This window comes from Notechis scutatus, chromosome 2 (genome assembly GCF_049901735.1).
Source record: "Notechis scutatus isolate UNSWTSFEM ecotype Mainland chromosome 2, rNotScu1.2, whole genome shotgun sequence".
NCBI classification, from domain to species: domain Eukaryota; kingdom Metazoa; phylum Chordata; class Lepidosauria; order Squamata; family Elapidae; genus Notechis; species Notechis scutatus.
In genome coordinates, this window is record NC_142010.1 from 143556151 (window position 1) to 143579408 (window position 23258).

The 23258-nt window shown below is 37.9% G+C and overlaps 1 protein-coding gene across 12 annotated transcripts in view; it reads left to right on the forward strand.

Moving 5' to 3' along the window:
• The window catches only part of R3HDM2 (R3H domain containing 2), a 163157-nt gene that overhangs the window by 78018 nt on the left and 61881 nt on the right, over positions 1-23258 (forward strand). For all 12 annotated transcript variants that reach the window (XM_087956488.1, XM_087956489.1, XM_087956493.1 and 9 more), the window contains exons 2-7: positions 6630-6826; positions 11788-11829; positions 13856-13942; positions 15457-15583; positions 19026-19104; positions 21386-21445. In XM_087956488.1, coding sequence (XP_087812614.1) covers positions 6662-6826; positions 11788-11829; positions 13856-13942; positions 15457-15583; positions 19026-19104; positions 21386-21445 — 560 coding nt within the window. In that variant the 5' untranslated portion in view covers positions 6630-6661. The remainder of the gene's footprint in view (positions 1-6629; positions 6827-11787; positions 11830-13855; positions 13943-15456; positions 15584-19025; positions 19105-21385; positions 21446-23258) is intronic.

Consider the following 23258-nt stretch of genomic DNA (forward strand, 5'->3'; position numbering starts at 1 on the left):
ATGAACAATTGCTGTTGCTAGATGGTATATAAGTACAATAAGTAAGAAATTAAGTTGAGTTAAATGCAATAATTTTAATTCTGGAGGCTTGCATGCATTATATAATCTTAATTTGCTATCCTGATTAAAATTCTTCTAGGACATTGAAATTTCTCCTAAAATTTTCATAGACCTATTTATTTAAATGCTCAAACCCAAACTGAGTTACTTATTTTATAATAAACAGAAATGTAAAGGTTATAATGGAACTCAATCTTAGGCACTTTCTTTTATATGGACTTCGGTTCCTGGAATTGCCCAGTTAGAACAGCCATTGCTGAGAATTCTGGGGGTTAAAATGATAGACCTGGAAGCTGCAATAATAGATCTGGGGAAGTTACAAAATATATTATGCTGCAAACCTTAATGTTGTCCTTGATTGCTATTTTTGTGCATGCTGATAGTAGGGAATATTGGTCAATCTATATAAATGTTAGTATATAAGTGATTCCCAGAAGCCAGTATCTGTAGGCATTCTGAAGTGGAATCCCTTTGTAAATGTTTGAATGGGAAGCAAACTTTTTATGCTAGATAAATCATTGCTTCTATTCTGTTGATAATTTGTGAAGTTCCTCCTTATGTATGCACTTATTAGGCAACTGTATGTAACTGATGTAGCTTCTTCCAGGGTGTTCTGAAATTTAATCTATACCAGGAAAAATGTACACTCTGTAAAATGCATGAAAAATAGTAAGACTGTTTTCTCTCACAAATGCATCCCTTATCCCTTGCTGTGCTTTGTTTACTTTCCAAATAGTGGCAAGCAATCTTGAAACAGTGTAGAATGAGAAATAAATGAAGCTGTTATATTGATATAATTAATTTTGAATGGTACATGCTTCTGCTGTAGAATAACATTATCTTAAAACAAACACTACAAAAAGATAACTTACTGTATGTCTGTATCTCTTGGTATTCTGTTCTATTGATGGAGGTATATACTGAGCGTGAAATGTTAAATGAAAGTCAGATGAGATCCAGTTTGATCTAGAGACCCAGTTTGATCTAGTGGCTAAGGCACCGGTCTGGAAAGTGAGAGTCAGTGAGTTCTAGTCCCACCTTAACCATGAAAGCCAGCTGGGTGACCTTGGGCCAAACACACACTCTTAGCCCAAATCATTTAATAGGATTGTTGTTGTGGGGAAAAGAAGAGGAAGAAGATGTGTTGGATATGCCTTGAATTATTTGTAAAAATACCAAAGGTTGGAAATAAACAAACAACAAAAGTTAATTCACTGCATAATACGCAGCTAAGTAGAAATCTTCTGGTGTAAGAAGCTTTATGGGAGCTGGCTGCTTTTCCATCAAATGTGTCACTTGAGTGGGCATGTTCATGCTTACAAAATTAGCTGATTATCAATCTGTGTGAGTGGGTGTCTCTTGGCATTTGTATAATCTCAGAATCTGATTCTCACAATCTGATTTTACTTTTAACATTGAAGAGGAGAAATGGCTTGGATTCTCCTTTTTTTCTTCTTCTTCTAGGTCAGGTCCTGCAGGAATTGTGTTACACTTGATGGCAACTGCATTCCTTCAGGCTATGCTTAAGTGATTCCTGAAGCCATTTATCCTTTGGCCATTTTCCCCAAGCTATCTGGAAACTGAGAAGTGTATCTTAACTACATCCGGAAGACATTGAGTTGGGAAAGACTGGGTTATATAAGCAGAACAGTAAAAAAAATTAGTGAGTCCAGCCTGCCCTTCAAGAAAAACAAAACAGATTTTAAGGATATTTTTTTAAAATAAGATAGGATGGACAGTTAATCTTCAGATAACATGTGAGATGTCTCAGCATGTGGCATCACCTAGCCAATTTTATCTGGGCCTTGGAATCTAAGTTTAATTGGCCTAGGGCTGAAATTGTGTGAAGGATCAGGCTGTTGGCTAGACTGAGAAATCGTAAATACATATTGAGAAAGGTAACATTAGTTCCACAGTGTTTTCAATACCTGCATGAATGCTCTTATGGTCACCACATAAGGGGAAAAATCTTGTGAATCTGCTTTGAATCTGAGGAAGAACTGTTGCATACAACAAAGTGATTCTGTCTGGCAAGACAGTTACGAGTTTGTTGAACTGTGCTGTATCTTTTTTGGGGTGTCTGTGTGTTACGGGTGAAGTTAATGATTTTTTAGTCTTCCCTGCTGTCAATGAAGAGAGAACCTTAGTTGAACTCAAAAACCTCAGTTGATACTAACTGTGTAGGATTTATGACTTTTTAATTCTCTCTGTTCCAAAAATGATCTCAGCCAGATCATCTCTTTTGCTTATGTTGGTGTGTATGCGTATATGTGTATGATGCATATGGTAGGGCAGTAATTATTGTATGTGTGTGCATGCATATTGTGTATGCATTATATAGAAATAATAAACTTGTTTTGAGTCACCTCATGTTGGAAGTATAATTGCCTTTAAAAAGGGAGGATTGTGAATGATTGTGAATAAACTGACTTTAGTGGGATCATTTCAAACAGTAATCTAAAGAATCCAGATAAGTCAGTCAAGGAAAATGAACACATACTTGATCAGTGGGTTCATTTTTATTCTGGAACAGTTTATTAACTAATAATTACATAAGAGTCAGATTTGGGTAAGTTGCAGATATGTTAAGTACACCAGGATAGTGTCAGCAGTGTTAATTAACTTCATTCTTTGAGTAAGTTTTTTGCAGTGCTTCTTAGATGCTTTCAAATAATGAGAACTTGGGAAGTTTCTTCTTTTTAAATTAAAACTGACTGACAGGAATTGTTGGATACCAGATGGTATACTAGGTGCCAGATTTCATGCATTGGAATGATAGATTAGTAAGAAGGATAAAAGAATTTTTTTTTTTATTCTGCATACCCACTTGTTTACTTCACAGTACAGCACTTGCCACTGATGAGACCAATGTTGTTTTATTCAACTTAAAATGTCTTTCTGATGCAGTATAGCTTTTTTCCAGACTTTTAAAATCAAGCAAATCTGTTGTCTCTTACAGTGCAATGCTCTGATTTGGGGATTGCCTAGAACAGGGGTCTGCAACCTTAAACACCCAGAGAGCCATTTGGACCTGTTTCCCACAGAAAAGAAAACCCTGGGAGCCAATAATTTAACAACTGTTGTGACTGGGTGGGCGTGGCCAACTGGGCATCACTCACTTCCACCCAGTCACCTCCTGATCTGGAATATGGAGCGAGTCTCTATCCCCCACCATCACCCTTACCTTCTCAGGCCAGGCGGGGAGGGGAGTGGCGGAGCCAGCCAGTTGTGGGATCAGGGAGCCGCAGCAGAGGACCGAAAGAGCCGCATGTGGTTTCAGAGCTGCAGGTTGCAGACCCCTGGTCTAGAACTTCAGCTGAAGTTGCGTAGACCTGCTGAAGATCGCTGTGCAAGTCAGTCACACTTGACATTTTGAATCAATGCTTCATGTTGATGTTCATTTCCTAAGCTTTTAAAGCCTCAGATTTATTTCTCTTTCCTAGGCTGCTTGCAGTGGAGCTGAGGTCATTTTAGATTTTCTACAATATGGTTGATCTTGTCATTCTGTGCATAAGCATGCATATATTTGTTGTTTCCTTCTCCATGTAGTCCTCCTTATCATTCTTTATAACATTCTTTATATATTAACTCCATGGGTCTTCATTAGATTTTCCCTCAGAGTAACCCTGTCAAGATTACTGGATTTCTGGGAATAAGAAGGAAATGGTAGGCCTTCCTTCCAGAGATACTTGATCTTCATTAAGGTTCAAAGAGAGAAGTTTGTCTCTTTCCATACTGGTCAGGGGAGGAACTCCCAGGTTCCAGCGCCTCAGGATTTTGCTTCTTCCATCTTTTGCTTTAGCCCCTCTTTTGGGCTTCATTTCAGGCCTATACATTCTGTGGCTCCCAACAGACTATCCTTGGAAAAAAAGCGTTCTTCAAAAGAAGAATGACTAGAAAGCAAACAGGTCTGTCCTACAGAAGAAAACATTTCCCCCCTAGAAGTTCTCATTAGCTGTTTTCTCATTGGCTAAAATCATACCTAGAACATGTTAGTTGTTGTTGACTTTTTATTCCCCTTCTCCTCCAAATGGTCTATAGTAGGGCTGTCAAACTGCCGGCCCATAGACCGGATGTGTCATGCCCTGCCCCCCCCCCCCCATGCCTGGTTTAGTGAAGAGAAAAAAATCCCAATACATCATGGGATGCCACCATGATGACATGAGTTTGACACCCCTGGTTTATAGGGCAGCTCTCCTGACACTTATCTTCCCAGCCTCTTCACTTTCCCCTTTCAGCTATTTCCATATGTTAGGTTCTGAGGACAAACTAAATAACCTGTTACTCATATGCAGATTTTTTTTTCCCACATCCCTAATAGCAATCATAATGTTACAGAGAATCCCACCCCCCCCCCCCCCCCCGCCCCCCCTAACCCCCATCCCCCCCCCCCCCGCCTGCCTGCTTAGCGGTTTTTGGAAAGTAAGTGAAATAACTATACTTTTCACCGAACTGTTAGATACCACATTCAGGAGAGTGCAGGCAAATCTTTTGTTAATAAGTCATACATAGCTTAGTAACAGAGCTTTTGCCTATAGGCTGCTTGCTATGGAAATGGGTTTGAGTAGATTCACTGAGGCTTATACCACATTCAGGAGCTGTAAATATTTACTTTTAAATGCCAATATGGCACCAATTCACATGACATGTATTAATATTTACTTTTAAATGCCTAATATTGGCAGGAAAGTTAGTTACCTACAATATGTAGAAATGACATGGTGAGCAAAATTGTAAAAAGCATGGATCCCTCCACTAATTTGTCACGAAAGTGTACTTTCTTAACACATTATAAGAATGAACCAACCATTCTTCTCTTTCCTCCCCACTTGAGTAACAGTTGTCTTGAAAATCACCCTTCTGGCATCCACATGGGTAATTACCAAAGCCGCTGGTTGTAAAATCAGCAATAATGTATGTTTGGTGCTCTACAGCACTACAAATTAAAGAGAAATTACTTTGAATTAGTCTGCCTGTATTAGTAAATCCAACCTACGGCCAACATTCAATAAATCTTTGTAGACTTTGACTGTTTTTCTGTTGAGTCTTGGCAGTTGCTTAATAAAATGAGTTGATGAACACTCTCTAGGGCTTTTGCTTTCTGTTTCCAAATTGTTTGATACCAACAGCCCTCAAAATACGCACTCTACATATTTAGCAAAGCATAGGCAAGGCACAGTGCTTAAACCAGCATTCCTATTTAGCTGAATTTCTGTAAGACTAGCCACATTCCTAATCTTGTATTAAATTAGCAGTGGTATTTTCTTTTCTATTTTTGCATGTTGTTAAAATAGCTTGTTAATGAAGGGGGTGGGGAGTCTCAGCAGCACTAATAAAACTTGAGAAAAGTGGGAAACACTTCTAGATATGATTGCTTCCCTTAAACGCAAAAGCCACCTGAATTCAGGTCCCAGTAATGTCTGTTTGAGAGGATGCAGTTAGTTCTGAAAGGTGACTTACTGAATTACTTGCAGCCTGCAGCAACTGTTTTTTGTTTTTGAATGATAGGGTTTTTGTAATTTAAATGCAGTGGTAAATTCCTCTAGGAAGAATAGCAGTTCTGGGAGATCTGGATTCAATCAAGTATTAGATATCAACTTACTTCATGGCTGCTTTCCTAAAATCATGTACTTCCTCTTTTATTTCATTTAGCTTTTCCAAACCAAAATACTAATTGCTGTAATGTGTAGCTCCCCCCCCCCTTTTTTTTTTTTTTTTTTTGCTTAAGCTTGAGGAAATTTCTTTTAATTCTCTTTTAACTTTAGGGAAGGCTCATTGTAATTCTAACAAAGATATTGGAGAAAATATCTACCAATTAGCTATATGGTAATGTGGATGGAAAACTGGTGTATTGTCCTGTATGCATTGCATTGCATTGCTTTGCTTTGCATTGCATTGTCACTTGAAGTAGTTTTGGAGTAGAGCAGCACAGAAATACCAGTAATAAATATTTCAAGTATACTAGCATAGTATATGCTTTATAATACTCCATTACATACTGAGTATATCTGTCGGATATCTTTTACTGGCCAATCTAGCTATTGAGAAGGGGCTGATTAGGACTACATTGGGTAGGAAAAGAGAATGTAAGTCAACCAGCCATATTTTTGATAAAAAGAAACTATATATTAAAAGAGAACTAGTTTGATGTCAAGGGTAAGGTGCTGGCCTAGGAACCAGGAGATTCTGAATTCTAAATCTCCCTTAGCATGAAAACCCAACACACCTCATAGAGCTACTGTTGTGGGGAAAATAGAAAAGCCAATAATACTATATTCCTTTATCAAAAAGAACAGTTATTTGGGAACTGCTTTGTCAAAAACTGAGTAGGGAAGGTACACTGAATGTTCTTTCCAACTGCAACAGGTATGAATTGATCTGGAATCTGTGATATATCTTCCAATAATAAGAAAGATTAATCTGTGGATATTTAGGGATTTAAGAGATTTTAAAAAGCCTCTTTTAGGCAAGCTTCAATTAAACAAGAGGCAAAAAAATAGGAAACATTATAAATAATTAGAACTATGTTAAAAACAAACAAGTTCCAAGTCTTCTCCTTCTGCTTGCAGGTATCCATCACTAATACTATACTGTGCTGAAGATGTCTAACAGCAACACCACACAGGAGACACTGGAGATAATGAAAGAATCAGAAAAGAGATTGGTTGAGGAATCTTTGAACAAAACCAAATTTGTATCCAGGTCACCAAGCAAAGAGGAGCCTGAGAAGGACGGGGAGGAGAGCAGTGTACGGCAAGAATCTCAGGTAATTGGACATAATGTCTCATAGATAGCCAAACCAGTAGGCCCATGAAAGCCAATAGTTGACTGGCTATGGTCCTTGGACTTAATTTTATTGTATCTTGGTCAGTGATCTTCAATGATGTTGCTAAATTTACTCCCATTAGAAGCTCCATAGAATCTATCTCATGAAATCACACCGGTATGTTATCATATATGAAATCACATTGTTTATAGAGTTATGCACTCATTCCTGGAATGTAGTACAAATAGAATAATGCTAGAAATTGCTACCATTTTACTTTATGTGATATTTGGTCTGATTTTTTTTAATATGAAGTATCTTTCAATTCAGTGTTTTCCTGAAGAATCCTCTGTAGTTGTTTTTTTTGTTTTTTTTTTTACATTAATTCTTGTCTACAGGGTTTGGAAGGAAGTATGAGTAAGCCTAGTAAGACCTATTCCTGTGTTTACCACCACAATATAGTCATGGTGAGCTATTTCTGAATTCTATCAAGAAAACAATAATTTAAAAAACCCTCCTTAGCCTAGAATCATGATGGCAATGGCATTATGCCACCCCTGTTCAGTGTTATATACAAAGCAATTTAATAGAAGTTCCCCAGCACAAGGACATTGTAATTGGAAATTCAGTAGCATTGAAAGGCAGTTGAGGGAGGGGAATGATGAAATTGGCCTTAATATAGAAGTTGCCAGTTTTTCTGCTGCTACATGCATAGTCTTCATTTTAAGCGTGGTAAGTGGAGGATTAGCAAAATCTGGACAGAAAAGTTGGCAAGTCAAAAGTCAATTTAAGGGAAGAAAGAAGGGCATTGGGACTGGAAAAGAATTGAAGTCTGTTTTTAAGCCCCTGTAACTAAGTGATACAAATTTTGTTTTGGACACAACATGTTTCTTTACTTGAACTGCATTCTGTTTCTTCATTTGCTCTTTTGATGTTTAATTTGCTGTCATCGGATCTTTTTTTTGGATTTTCCCTAAACATACAAATTAGTCAGTTTTTATTAGACTCTGGTAAGTGTGTCATAGAAATGACAGGCTGTGTAATTTTGTGATGTGAAGTAATCAACTAACGCCAAGCCTTTTGGCTAGTACATTTATAATACCTCTTACAAAAGTTCAGAAACAGGCCTAGGATTGACAATATCTTTCCTTTGCAAGAAAGTATATAGTTCAGTAGAGAAACCACCATCATTTCTTGGTGTAATACAAATTTTTCTTTTAACAAGATGGAAACTCCATCAACTTTTATTATCAATTGGATGAAGACAGAATGTGTTAAATGTTCCGCATTGTGCCTACGTTAATTCTGAAAAGCAGCTGCTGCCTCCTTCGTATTCTAAAAGAATAGTATATATACAGTTTGACAAATGGTTAAAAAAAGGAAAAAAGGAAGAAGAGACATAGGACAGGCATCACCAGTCTGGTGCTCTATGTAGATTTCTGCTGGATGAAAATTGTGGGAGTTTTATTTCTATCATACTTGGATGACACAAGATTGGATAAAGCTAATAGGGGAATTTTGGAGTCCTAAACATGAAGCAGTAATTTGGTCCACTAAGTCCTTCTTCCAAATGCAGAAACCTAATTTAATTCATTGACAAAATGAATTGACAAAGAGTGAATGTGCTGTTTTTCAACTCTGGCAATTTTAAATCCTGTGTACTTCAACTACCAGAATTCTGTAGCCAGCATGTCTAAAGCATTCAGTGAAGGAGATACTGCTATTTCTCTAGGTCAGGGGTGGGCAAACTACGGCCCGTGGGCCACATCCGGCCCGTTGGTCTTTTTAATCCGGCCCGAAGAAGATTGGTACAGAATTAAGGTTTGATGATTGAATGATGAATGATTGAATGATTGAATGATTGCATTCATTTGATTTTGACTTGTAATGACAGGCATTTCGACACCAGGTGGCGGCCCGTCTATCAAATTTTAAAAGTCAATGAAGCCCCCGAGCCAAAAGTTTGCCCACCCCTGCTCTAGGTAATTGATCCTTTGTTAATTGTGCTTGCTGGATTTCAACTGCTGTGCCTTTTTCATTCATCTATGGCAGAGAGGTAATTCCAACAGTGCACTTTGCAGTACCTATCATCCCTGCTTCTTTAAGCTTTGGGGAAGCTTGGGAGGCATATTATTATAGCACATATTCATATTTTTATGATTTTTTTTAAAAGAAGATTTTACTAAAATTTTTAAAAATGACAGAAATTTAGAAGAAGAAGAAAGATTATTAAAAGATAAAGGAAAAGTGAAGAATAAGAAAAAACAAGAAAAAGGAAGTTGTCTAAAGATCCAATTTCTAATTTTCTTTGCAGCATTTACAAACATACAATTATTAGGAAGGTGGTGACCTTCCTAACATATTGCATATCATAGTTACCCTCTTTAATTAACCAATCATGAAATCAGTTCATTTTTGTCCATTTTCAGCAAAAAGTCTATAAAGGGTTTTTTAGTCTTTTATAAAACTAGTTGTAGTTCCCTCCTTAATCAAAGAAGTCAGTGCAGCCATTTCTGCAAATTCAGCCATAACACATTCATTCCTTTCCTCGCGTGTGTCTTACTAGCATGTATAAAGAATACACAGAATAACGGGCTTCCGGTTTTGCGCGGCTTTGGTAGCGGCAGGAATTCGTGCCTCTGCGATTCCTGCCGCACTCGCCGCCAAGGTGCCCCCGATCTAAATAGGTCTGGGGGCTATGGCTGCCTTGTAGAGGCAGCCGAAGAGAGAGGGGATCGGACAGAGGTTTGGGGGTAACGCAGACCCCCTTTCCAGCCGGAATAACCCCTTTTTCCTGAGGTGGTGGAGCGGCGGTCAGTAATGGCCGCCTCAAAGAAGCCTGCAGCCGGGTAAGATTTGTGCTGGAGGAAGAGGGAAGAGCTGTGGAAGTTGCTTCTGACTGGGATAAAGTTAAGAGAGAGTGCCCTGTAACCTCGAAGGCTGCTAAGGATACTTTGTTTCTAGAAAGAGATACAAGCGGCGAACATTTCAAAGGAGAAAGTTTTTTTGTTTTTTGTTTGCCTTTCACTCTCCTCCCTAACGTGACAGCAGTGGAACCATAAGAGAAATCCGGGAATCTGTTCTGGAGGTAGATGAATATTGAAGGAGCAAGGATTTCTGAATATTCAAAGGGAAAGAAAAAAGAAGAATTTTTTTTTTGGCTGTGAGTGGGAAGGGAGAGGAAAAAAAAAAATTGGAGCAACCTGAAAATAAGGAGAAGACTGCCTAAAACTTTAAAGAGCTAATTTTAAAGAGTTATTAAACAGCAATAAGACTTCCTAAAGATATATTTAAAGAGAACTTTGTGATCAAACTTTATCCCAAAAAGAGAAAGTGGAAAAAGAGAAAGTATTAAAAAGAATCAGCTGATTGGACTGTTTGATGACTTTGGATTTTATGAGAATTATCTCAGACTAAAAGCACTCGGGTGGTTGTTTTGAAAAAAAAATTCTCTGTACAATGGCATCAGTTGTGGATGAACTAGAACTTATACACCAAAAATATGAAAGAGAAAAGCAAGAAGGGAAAGATGTCTTTGGCACTCTTTTTCAGTTTATAGAAATGGCGGTCTGTGCTTATGTAAAATCGTATGAGCAGGATAAAGAAGAAGCCATTTTTGAAGAACAAGTGACTTTGGTTGGGGAAGAAAAGAAGGAGGAGAAAAAGGAGAAGAAGACTTTAAGACCTGGGAAAACAATCCAAAAAGAGAAGAATAAGGTGAAAAGGGGATATCGTGTTAGGAAACAACAGAAAGGGGGAAAACAGGATAAAAGGGAGGTGGAGAGACAAGGGGGTAAAGAGGATAAGGAGAAGAAGAAGCAAGGGAGAAAGGAAGGGATGAGAAGCTTTAATGGTGGGGAGCAAAATGCAAAAAAAACAAAAGTTTTTTAGAGATAATGGATAGATTTTATTGGAAAAGGGATTCTAGAAGGGTACATAAGATTGCATTTTTATATTTGTATTTAGAAATAATTATAGAAGACTGGAAATAATATGCAATTTAAAATGTGATAAAATATTTAGTATAATTCAGTGAAATTTTTGTCAAGAGGGGAGTACTTTAATGAAATAATGATTTAAGATCGGTGATGTGGAGTGGGGGGAAATAATTTTGGAAAGTATAAGAAGTGTTCCCATAAAGGTATGATAATTAATTGAAATGGGTAAAATGTCTAAAGATATAAATGATTGTTAATACCAATGATTAGGCCATGTTATACTAGTGAAACTATTCGTGAAATGAGAGGTTTGAAGAAGGAGAGGGAACATGTAATGTAATAATGATTTATAATATGTGATGTGGGGGCGGAATTAATATGGCAAATAGGTGCTCCCATAGAAATATGTGACCTAATTGATAAGAAATGTGCTAGATGTTTAAGATATGAATAAATATTAATATTAATGAATAGATTTGTATTGGTTTTGATGATATTGTATAATGTCAGAATGTACCAGACAGAATCCCAACGTAAGTTATGTACTTTAAATCAAGTATTATAAATATAGGGGAAAGAGACATAGGCGTCATACTCCAATCAGTGTACAGGAGAAGGTTTTTCTTTTTTTTCTTTTAAGAAGAAAGATAAACGGATAGTTGGAAATAGAACAGACAAAGAATAATAAATATTATGATTTGAATTGAGAGGAGATAAATAAAATAAAATTGAGAAAATTTAAAAGAAAGGAGAAGCTATATAGAAAAATGAAAATGTAATAAGATATGGAATGGTATGTAAAATGAATATGAATTTGAATGTGTGTCTGTACCAAGAGTTTTGACCCGGGATTAAGCAACTTTCAGAAAAGAGATCTTTTATGTTTTTATGTCTTGTATTTTTGTATGTTTTGTATGTTTTTAAAAATTAATAAAAATTTGTTCAAAAAAAAAAAAAAAAAAAAGAATACACAGAATAACTTTTCTACTTCTTCCTACTCCCATCTTTTTTCTTTTTAAACAGAGGAGAACATCCAATCATGGACATGCTAGAAAAAGAGCTAAGGTAAGAGATTCCCTGGGTCATCTTTTTAATATTGCATTATCATGATACTTCAAAAGATGGTGATGTGACGCTAAACCTGTTTCCATCCTTAGTTCCAAGTCCCAGCCTTCCTAACAGAGTGCCAGATTCAGTACTTCACAATCTGAGTTCATAACCGATTTCAAGGCTCAGAATACCACAGCCATTGCGTCTTATTCCTAGGTCTCACAAGGATTTCTCAGGTGTGCCCTTTGAGTAGCTCATGTACACTTTATCCAGCCATCTCAAGGCAGGAGGCTAAGGCACCTGTTATCTCTGTGGCTACAGCATAACCGTAGAGCAGACTGTTTTTGGAAAAGCATGCTAAAAATTATCCACCTTCTGGAAGCCATGTGAACATGTTAAATTTGTCCTTGCACTTGCTTTTGACTCTCGTTTGTTTTAGCTATGTCTCAGTTCTGTTGCATACAATAAATCAGGGTGGTGATGGAATGCCCCATTATTAAATCTTTCTCATCTATTTTTTTTTCTATACGTAGAGGAATGCCACACTGTGAGGAAAGCCAAGCTCAATTTTGCCTGGCATGCTTGTTAACTACACGCTGGGTTTTGTTTTCCTTTTTTGGTTGCGATGGAGAATTCATTCATACTTTTCCACCACTCCAGGCTGAATTGGTGCAGCCCAGAGTTCCTATCTTGTTCTGCTTTGTTGGTTCCACTCAGAATCTTGGGGCTGCTTACAGATATTATAAAATAAATAAATCTAAGCTTGCTGCTTCTGTAAAAACAGCATTCATAGGAGTTTTACTTTTTATAATTTGACAGTAAATCATTACTGAATTAAAGCTTGGTCTTTTAGGCATTTGTCATGAATGCTTTTAATATTCTTTACATTAATACAGCCTCCAACTAGTAGTCCTTGGAAATTTATTTATAAGAAAATGTGTACAATACATTCTCAAGAATCCATATTTCACCACCTGGGCTTGTCCTGTGTACAGTTTTGTGAGCATCACCATTCCCTCCCCACAACAAATTGTTCAGCCAATTTGAGACAAAGCTTTATTTTTTAGCATATCTTTAAATGAACCTGGCAAACCACCCAGAGTAACTATGCTTGTTGAAAATACACGTAAGCAGTGCTGAGATTCAGTTGGTTTGTACTGGTTCAGGTGAACCGGTTGTTAAATCACCCCCCCACCCCCACCCCGCTATCAAAATGGATCCTGGGTGTGGCGCTGTGCTGCAGTGGAGAAACAGGCAATAAAGCGGTCAGCGTGAGGGAAGGACGAGGCCACTTTCCCTCTTTCTTCTCCCTGCTCCTCCTCCTCCCCTCGTACCAGCTGCTTCGTTGCCCATTTCTCCATTGCAACGCAGCACCGAGGATCCATTTTGATAGTGGGTGGTGTTGGTGTTGGTGTTTAAATTTAATATCTGGTTCGCCCAGGGTCAGGTTGGCTGTTGCGGGAAGCTCGTCCTGCATATGCAGTGGAGCTGGAGGGCGGGGATGGGCCACACCTCCCATGATGACAGCCAACCTGATCCTGGGTGAACCAGTTGTTAAATTACTTGAATCCCACCACTGCATGTAAGATGCCGGCTGTGGAATGGTAGGTTTGGAATTAAGGCAGGAAAAATCTACTTATTTGTTACTTACTTTTGCTACATATTTGGCGGGGGTGGGTGGGTGGAGAAATTATATAATGAATTTGCAACTGAGAAGCCCAAATTATGTATTTGTTTGTTGTTTAGGCTCATGTAGAAACTGAGGTCAGATGGAGTGGCAAATTATCATATATTATGGGTTCCCATCTAAGATGCCAAGAGAGGAAATTTGTTCCAGTTATGTGGTTACTAATGTTCATGGAGTCGACACCTTTTGTATTGCTCCATAGCAAAAAAAACACCACACAAAAAAAACCAACCTGCCTTTCTCAATACTACCTTAATTGCTATTAGATGACTGGCAGGCCCATGACACATCAAAAGGAGACTGTAGTCATCTGCTTCTTAACTTCAGAAGCACTTGTGTGTTTGTTTGTTTCAGTCAAATTCGAAACTGAAATTAGTGAGGAGCCTGGCTGTATGTGAAGAATCCTCTAGTCCCTTTGTGGATGGGCCTTTGGAAACTCAAGTAAGCCAAACAACAAGTAAATAAATACTCCTTTCAGCTGATGGGAGGGGTGTGTAGAGAATCCCTTTCAGTATTAATCATTTCTAACCTAGATTAAGGTAAGACATCTTGAGAAAAACTTGTCTGAACCAATAGCACCTTGTGACAATGTGATGGCCAAGTTAAAATGTATTAAAAGTGATATTGATATACCATTGGCATATCAGTAATCTCCATTGGTCTGATTACAGACTGCCATATCTATGAGTCCATGTTCTGGACCCTTATTAAGAAACCCTATATTACATAGCATGATCAGGATAGGTGATTGTATCCTGAAGAGTGGTTTAAGGAGAACTTTCAAGATATAATAACAACTTTTAATCTTCTAGTGATTCCAAATAATATCTACATATTGAATATCTTCCTATCTGTAGAAAAGTAATCTATGCAGAAAATGATACACACTATGATCCATATAGTAAACCACCATCGCTCAGATAGGGTGCTATAGGTATAGGATGCTATAATAAGATGACAAAACCAAGAATTGTGGTACATACTAGAGGGGATTTACCAATCCAGCATTGTAGATTATTCAAGCAAAGAAAGTACCAGTGCAAGGCCCACTGGGTTATTTACCTATCTGATCTGGAAAAGTCTTCTATGCTCACACACCTAATTGATCATTTATTGGTTGGCTCCCTGAGCAGAACTGAATGTTCTCTTAGTGTGAAATATCATATTTTCTCCCCTTCTTCTTCTTTTTTTTGGTGAGATCAGCAAGGAAAAACAGGGACAGAACAACCTGTCTAGTCTAGCCTTCTGTCCAAATCAAATCAGTATTTTTAGTATATTTACTGTTTGCCTCATAAGTAGGAAATGTTGATAGCATTAATATGTATATATGTGTGTGTGTATATATATATATATATATATATATATATATATATATATATATATAAACACACACACACACACACACACACACACACACACATATATATATATATATATATATATATATATATATATATATATATATATATATATATATATATATATATATATATATATATATATATATATATTCTTAATATATATATTCTTAAGTTTTCATGGTACTTACTGTATGGTATTAGCTTTGTTTGGGTATTTTCCCACATCATAGCTGTAGCAATGTTTTGGCAGAATCTCATCTGCCATCATCAGGCTTTTGTATTGTGTTCGTCGAACACAATACAGAAGCCTGATGATGGCAGATGAGATTCTGCTGAAACATTGCTACAACTTTAAAAGCACAACTATAATGACGTGGGAAAATACCCGAACAAAGCTGTTATATATATATTAAAGCTCATACACAGATGAAAACTTAGCCACATGGAGAAGGGTAGGCCAGAATCTTCAGTGATTGATGGCCAACCTGACCCAAAGTAAAATTCCTTCCTAGATCCAAAAAGTTGATCATACGATGCTTCCAGCTTCTGTTGATTGCAAAGCATCAGCAAATACAGCTTTTGTCCTGTCATTAGGATATCATACATTTGCACATCAGTTGCCCATCTGACAAGGAAGATGACAAATCTGCAAAAGATGGTCCCGAAAAAGAAGAAAAAGAGAAAAACAAAGAGAAGGCCCCCAAGAAAATGTTGTCTAGAGGTAAGACAATCTTGGGTTCCAGCCACATCTGTTGATTGCAAAATTCCAGGCACCTGGATGATGCCAATAAATTATTAAAGAGACATTTCCTAAAGTGAATTAGTAACATGTTTTAATAATCCTTGAACTTATATTTGATGTCATTCAATTTGTTGATCATTTATTTGTTAGTTGCATATCTTGTCTTTTTCCTCAAGGAATACATAAGTTCCCTCCTAAACCACACTCCTGTGCCGTAGATTGGTTGGAGTGATGGAACCTGGCCCAAGTCATCCAGATATTTTCTGTATCTGAGTCTCCCCGACTGGATAATACCCAATGTGTTGATTAGCCACAGCATTGAAGACAGAGTAAAGAAAAAAATTGCAAGCTTATATAGTTAGATAAGTTAAGACTAATGCTATTGTGTTGTTTTTTTAAAAAAATCTTAATGCCGAAGTGCATGTAAAAGACAAATTTGCTTGAAGATGCAAACTTTGATAATATTCCCCACTGCCAATGAGAGAACACTTGGATTCCTTCCCACAAAAAAACTTCCCCTGATGGTAAGATTCAGCAAAGAGGCAGAAGATCAGATAGGAATGAAGATGTACATGATGAAGTTTATGGTCTCAGAGTAACAAATTATATACCAATACACATATGTGTGCTTGTGCGTGTGCGCACACACACACACATACATATATACACATGAATATATGTAGACATGTGTACACACACACAAGTACATATACACACACCACTTAGTGATGTTTGTTTAAGAAACCTCCCACCCACCCTTTTTTTTGTCATTTCCACAGTGACTTGAGAAAGTTTCTAACACAAGGGATAGAGCTATACTGAGTTCCCAGTTCAATCCCTGCATTCTTTTTTCTCCTAGGGCTGAATAATGAAAAAAATTCTGTCACAATTTTGCCCCAAATTTCCTCCATGTACAGATAGTCTTCGACTTACAACCACTCCTTTAATGACCATTCAAAGTTACAGTGGCAGTGAAAAAAAGTGACTTATGACCAGTTTTCACACTATAACCATTGAGGCTTCCTCAAAGTCACATGATCCAACTTCAGCTGCTTGGCAACCGGCATGTACTGTATTTACGATGGTTGTAGCATCCCAAGATCCTGGAATTGTCATTTGTGGCTTTCCTAGGGAGCTTTTTGCAAGCAAAGTCAATGGGGTTGCCAGATTTGCTCAATAACTGCATGGTTCACTTAACAACTCTAGTGATTCGCTTTAACAACCATGCCAAAAAAAGGTAAAATGGGACATGACTCATTTAACAAGTGCCCTGCTTAGCAATAGAAATTTTGGGTTCAATTGGGATCTAGGACTATCTGTACCTTAAACCAGAGGTCCCCAAACTTGGCAACTTTAAGACTTGTGGACTTCAACTCCCAGAATTCTCCAGCCAGCTGGCTGGAGAATTCTGGGAGTTGAAGTCCAGAAGTCTTAAAGTTGCCAAGTTTGGGCATCTCTGCCTTAAACCTCACTTGAATCTCTTTTTTACTGCTGCACCGTTACAATGGCACCTTAGTACCTGTGTATTACCTTACTAGTTATTTAATTAAAATGTGTGCTTTTGAAATGTGAAACAGCATGATAAGAGAACTGTTCCCTTGAAATTATTGCATCTTTCTTTTTTTCCCATTGGCACGCTGCACACAGTCTTCACCATCTCAGAGATGTGTGACGGTATTTTATAACTAACTAAGGGCCTTGGCGACACAATGGTTAGAACACAAGTATTGCAGGCCAAGTCTGCATTCACATCAGAGCCAGCAGTTCGATCCTGAACGGCTTAAGGTTGACTCAGCCTTCCATCCTTCTGATGAGGACCCAGATTGTTGGGGGCAATATGCTGACTCTGTAAATTTCTTAAAGAAGACTGTAAAGCGGCATTTAAGTCTAAATGCTACTGCTATTCTTATAAGTTTAGGTAGCAGTACATTTCATTTTGCCTCCCCCCACAATTAGATTTAAAATAATTAGTAACCCTTGGGATTACTGTAGAAGAGAAAAATCTGCCATTGTGTATTGTAATGTGGCACAGGAAATAATCTGCAAAGTTGGGAAAACTATATTCAGATTGCATGAAACAGTTATTCTATATATCACCCTGTATTGGGCATGCTGGTATTCACATTTTTTCGGCGCACAGACGGTCTAAGACCGGGTTATATATGGGGTAATCACATGAAGGCATGTGTATGAGAGTTTGCTTTCCTAGAGAATGCTGTGTTCCAGGAGACATAGCATAGCAAAGCATACATATTTCCACTGAGCTGCAGCCCACTAAATAATTGCTTCCAATATTTAAACTCTGCAGGGTGCCTCTGCACACAGCATTTCCTCTAGATGAGCTATCTGTTTCCTTCTGTATGATCACAAATGCTGTGAATCTCTACTGGAAGAAAAAAAAATGCTATTTGTTGCTGATCGGTTAAATAGACCTATATAGCTAAAAACCTATTTAATCAACCAATTCACCTAGGCTGGCAACTCTAAACTATGGAATTTGGGATGAAAAGAACGAGAAATTTGAATAATAGGAGCCAAAAACTGCTAACAGCATCTGTGTTTGCTTTCTCCTCCTCTAAGATCAAAAGGCTTTGTAAATAATGCAGAGCCTAACATACTTATTACAAAAGCCTGGTATGTGATGATTTGTCCCACACAACTTCTTCTGATGGATTAGTGTATTCTTTGTTAATATGAGGCTTGAAGATCAAGTACTGAGGTTTGATAATTTGCACTCTAGGAAAAACAAGACCAATCTGTTTCTGGTCTATGTCATTTTATAGTAATGATAATGGTGATCCCCCTCACCACCTTAAGAAATACTCAAATCCATTGATTACATTGATAGCGGCTGATATTTTATAACAAGAATTCAGGGATGTATCACATCATGCTTTGAGCAAATAAGCTCTTCCTTGTCTTTCTGTAGCCTGGATTTATATATTCATCTTTTTAGGAGCTAGACAAGGTGGAAGCCCTTTCCATTATGATGGAAAGCGTAATAAGAAAATGCCCGCATTGAAATATTTAAAATTAATTTCACCTTCCAATTTAGCCTAAATGTTTAAAGTTGAATTTAAAGAGACAAGATTGGAGTGTGCATTGACATACATGTAGTATCTGTCAGAAAATGCCTCATAGACTCTCAACTATGACTTTACTTGTGTTGGACTATGGCTCCCACTGTTTACTCTTATTCTGAGCAGTATTTTGGCACAAAAGGAACTGTAGTGCAACATTTGAGTGTCCCATTGGATGGATATGACTATACTGAAATTGTGTTCATTCCATCATCTGCATTAAACTGAGGTGCTTGAATGCTAGATCCTCCCTCCCTCCCTTTTCCCCCCTTTTTCCCCCCTTTCCCCCCTCTTCTATAAAGTAGGTCATTTTTTGAGTCTGCTTCTATTGTCTGTTATAGATTCCAGCCAGGAATACACAGACTCCACTGGAATAGATTTGCATGAATTTTTAGTAAATACACTGAAGAAAAATCCAAGGTAGGTTCCAGGAGTGGTCATGTTGTGGATCCTGCAACTGCATGCAGAATTGAAAATGAGAGGCGCATTTATAACCAAGGGTAGTGTTAGTTGCCAAAAAATCTAACATGTTTATGTTGGTATGTGTCTGCTAAGGGTAGGATGGAGCAGCTAAGCAGCCTTCCATGCCCTCCTGAAATCATGGAATGATGTAAGTATCATGAACATGAATTACATATAATTTAAAGTGTCCTCTCAGTTTACTTAGTCTTGCTACTCCCAAGCACTTCTATGTTTATCTTGCCCTGGAAAGTCTTGAACTTGACATGGCAATCATGAGGTCTGGAGTTTAATTGGGCTTTGGCTAATGCCCAGGTTCTGAGTAACAGTGCTCCAAGGAATCATGATAATATTTTCATAGACTACTGCTGATTGGTCTACAACTTCATTAGTATCTCCCTTATCATTACCAATTTACCACTAATGGAGATCAGAATATTTGTGACAGCTTTCCCCATCGTCTGCCTAGTCATGTAGTCCAATATAATAGGACGACATTTGGCAGGGGAAAGTTGATCCTGTCTGTAGATTATGGGAAATATGTCATAATAAAATCTCATTAATTTTTTTCTTAGAGTAACTTGACACCACAGATTTCCTACTTGTGTCGCAACTGGACTGTAATCTTAGCCTTGTGACGTCATTCATCTGACCCTTTAGAAAATCATGGAAAGCCGAATCATTCATGATGCAAGCTTGTTGCTACCTATTGCTTGCTCGTTTACATTTTGCGGTTTCTCCAGAGGGATAAGAGGGATGTGCATAACCTTGTAGCATAGGTTGAATAGAGAAAATGTGGCTGGCCCAGAGTTACTAAGTAAGGTTCCATTGGTTTTTGAGTTCGGTCTCATAGTCTTTCTCTAAAGCAGGGGTGTCCAACCTTGGCAACTTTAAGACTTGTGGACTTCAACTCCCAGAATTCCTCAGCCAGCTTTGCTGGCTGAGGAATTCTGGGAGTTGAAGTCCACAAGTCTTAAAGTTGCCAAGGTTGGACACCCCTGCTCCTAAAGCTTGAACCACTGACTATGATGGCACAGACTTTCATTAAAATAGAATAGATGCATTTATATCCTCCTATGCTACATTTGTATAGTATACACTATACTATACACTATAGTAAATAGCAGGGGGTGTCAGACTCAAGGCCTGCGGGGTGCTTAGATCTGGCTCGCAGGGCTGCCCTGGAAACACGGCCCACGGTTTCTCTGCTGACCTCCCGGGCTCCATTTTTGCTGGAGCAGGGCTGCAGCGTGTCAAGCTGACCACACCTATCCCGGCCACGGCTACCCCAGCCACACCCACTCAGCCCTCCGAGGTCAAACACAACCCTGATGCAGCCCTCAATGAAATTGAGTTTGATACCTCCGGTATATAGTATAGTATATATATATATTACTATGTGGATCTTTGGTTATTCGGGTTTTCTCCCGTGTAAGATTGGAAGTATCTAGGCAACGTTTCAATGAAGTCTCATTCATCATCTTCAGGCATGTGTCTTCAGCTCTGTGCTTCTCAGAGTGATGTGAGCTTGCAGCTGCTTCTTCCTTTTAACTGCTAGTGGGGGTGTGACTTGATTGGGTGGGGGCTTGGCTGTGTTCTGATTGGGTGGGGGTGTGTTCTCATTGGCTGGGGGTTTGGCTGTGTTCTGATTGGTTGGGGGGTTGGCTGTGTTGCCTAGATACTTCCAGTCTTACGCGGGAGAAAACCCGAATAACCAAAGATCCACATACAAATACCCGCGAGAACCTCAGAAAACATATATTACTATATTACTATAGATGCAAGAACAGAAAGGGGGAAATGGGCATGAGTTACACGGTTAGAAAGAATAGTGATAATTCTAAAAAAAACCTCCTTTAAACAATTCCTCTACTCTGCTTCTGTTTCATTAATAAACAGTATCAAAACTGAATGCCTCGCGTTAGTTATGTTTTGATAATATTGTTTGTCTTTGATAACAGAAATTGTATGAGAGCCTATAGGTTGTAATGCTTCTCGTCTCTATGCAGAAATGAATTTTGCCTGAACAAAAAAAAAAATACTGCTTTTAACTTGCTACATCTGTTTTGCATCTGTCAGTGCAGAACAGGTAACACAGTGCCTTTGTTGTTGAATCACCTTGAGCTTTTAGCTTAATATTAGAAAAAAGAGGAAGACATAAATCTGCAGATTTTGTCAAGGGACTTTTCTTTCTCTGCACTGAATGTTTTGCTTTATTTCTCCCTTGATTTTCTTTTAACAGGGATAGGATGATGCTGCTAAAATTAGAACAGGAGATCCTGGAATTTATTAATGATAACAAGTAAGTAAGGCAGGTTGATTTATGAATAAGCGTAACTGTAGAGACCACAAGCTTTCTTGTCTTGAGATGGAAATAATCAATTTGTTGAAAGTGCAGGTGCTCTCTTTCCTTCTCTTCTTTTCCTCAACAGGTTAAGCGTTAGTATATTTGCATGTATGACCCACTCAGGTTTTTTTGTTTTTTTCCAGGACTGGTATAGAGCAACTATGGAGTTTCCATTTCCTTGTTTGTTTGTTTGTATCCTGCCTTTAGTCATTTTTACAAATAACTCTTTAAACTCTGCGTCTGGATTCAGAATAATGTCTCTGAATGTAGTTGACGTTATACCCAGCTATACAATTCTCTGGTTCCTAATTGAACCAGCAGCAAAAAAACAAAACAAAAAAACAACAACCCACAAAGCCATTTTGGTACATTTTGTTTCATTTTCGCTTTCTCCAAGCAGCTTAGGATAGCTTTCAAGATTCTTCTCTCCCACCCCAGTTTTATCTTTGGAATTATTCTCGATCATTCAGAAGGCATTAGAGTTAAATGGGAATTTCAGCTTTGCATCAGTGATAGTTAAATGCACAAGCTGTTAAATGCACAAGCTGTTGCTGCTGCACAAAAATTCAGGGCATCCCTTGGTACGTCCACCAAGTCAAGAGGGCAGTACAACCGTGCAGTCAAAAGCCATCTCCTTCTTCTGGGCAGCATTTTTACCCATTTCACACAGCCACCCATATTGCTACACCTGTGAACATTTCTGCATCAATTGCAGCTTGTACAGTTTTCTCTGGATTCAACATAATAAAAAGTTGATATAAAAACAAAGTTGGCTTATCATTATCTTCTTCTGTGCTAGAAACATCTTAAATTGACTGTGCAGCTATTCATTTATTTGTCAAGGAACTTTCCAACCCTTTACAATAAAGCTATCTTAGAGTCTATAATAAATACGTCTGCTAAGCCTCAGTGGCCTATAATCAGTGTATGCGTGTGTGCATGCCTATAGATTGTATATGTAATTTAATCATGTAATACCCAGCCAACCTCTTAGGATTAGCTGAAAATCACTAATTCAACTAGCTAAAAGAAGTGTAATATGAACAGGTCTGACTGGAGAGTTATAGATTTGCAGTTTTGATTATTGCGTTACTGTTACTATGTCCTTGTAATTGGCCCAGTCTAATTCTAGAATTATTGTGGTCACAAAATGAAATAACTCATACACTCAACTATCCTACTCTGACAGTTGTTTATTTGGGGCAGAATATACCAAGATTCAACCAAGAGCTATGATACGGTTCATATTTAAGAAAGTTTATTTCCCTCAGTATTTATCAGTCAGCTGGTGCCAAATGATATTGGGCATCTTAATGCATAGGTATTTGTGCTTATAATATTAATATAATTATATATAAATATTTAAGTTATTATTCCTAGAGCCAGTACCCATGACTAAAAATTGATTGATTGTGCAAGCCATTCATTGCATAAAAGCTATGGGAAGAGTTGCTTCAGTGCCCATCTTAAGAGTCCACAAGTGTATTGAATGAACCACTAATAGAGATGAGAAGATTTTTCTGGGTTGTCAATGATTTTAATACATTTTAAATATTGTATCAGTGAGGCAATATTACCAAGTTGCTAGTGATGGTTTTAGTTGCCCGCATTGGTATTAAATGAATGGATGCTTTCTATAGTCGTTTGGCTTGACCGTTTTCCTTGTTCAATTTGCTGAATGAGGGTATGTCTCTGATAACTCATCCCACCAACTGCCATGGAGCCAATGACCAAGGAGCCAATGACCAATTGCCCACATGTTCAGTTT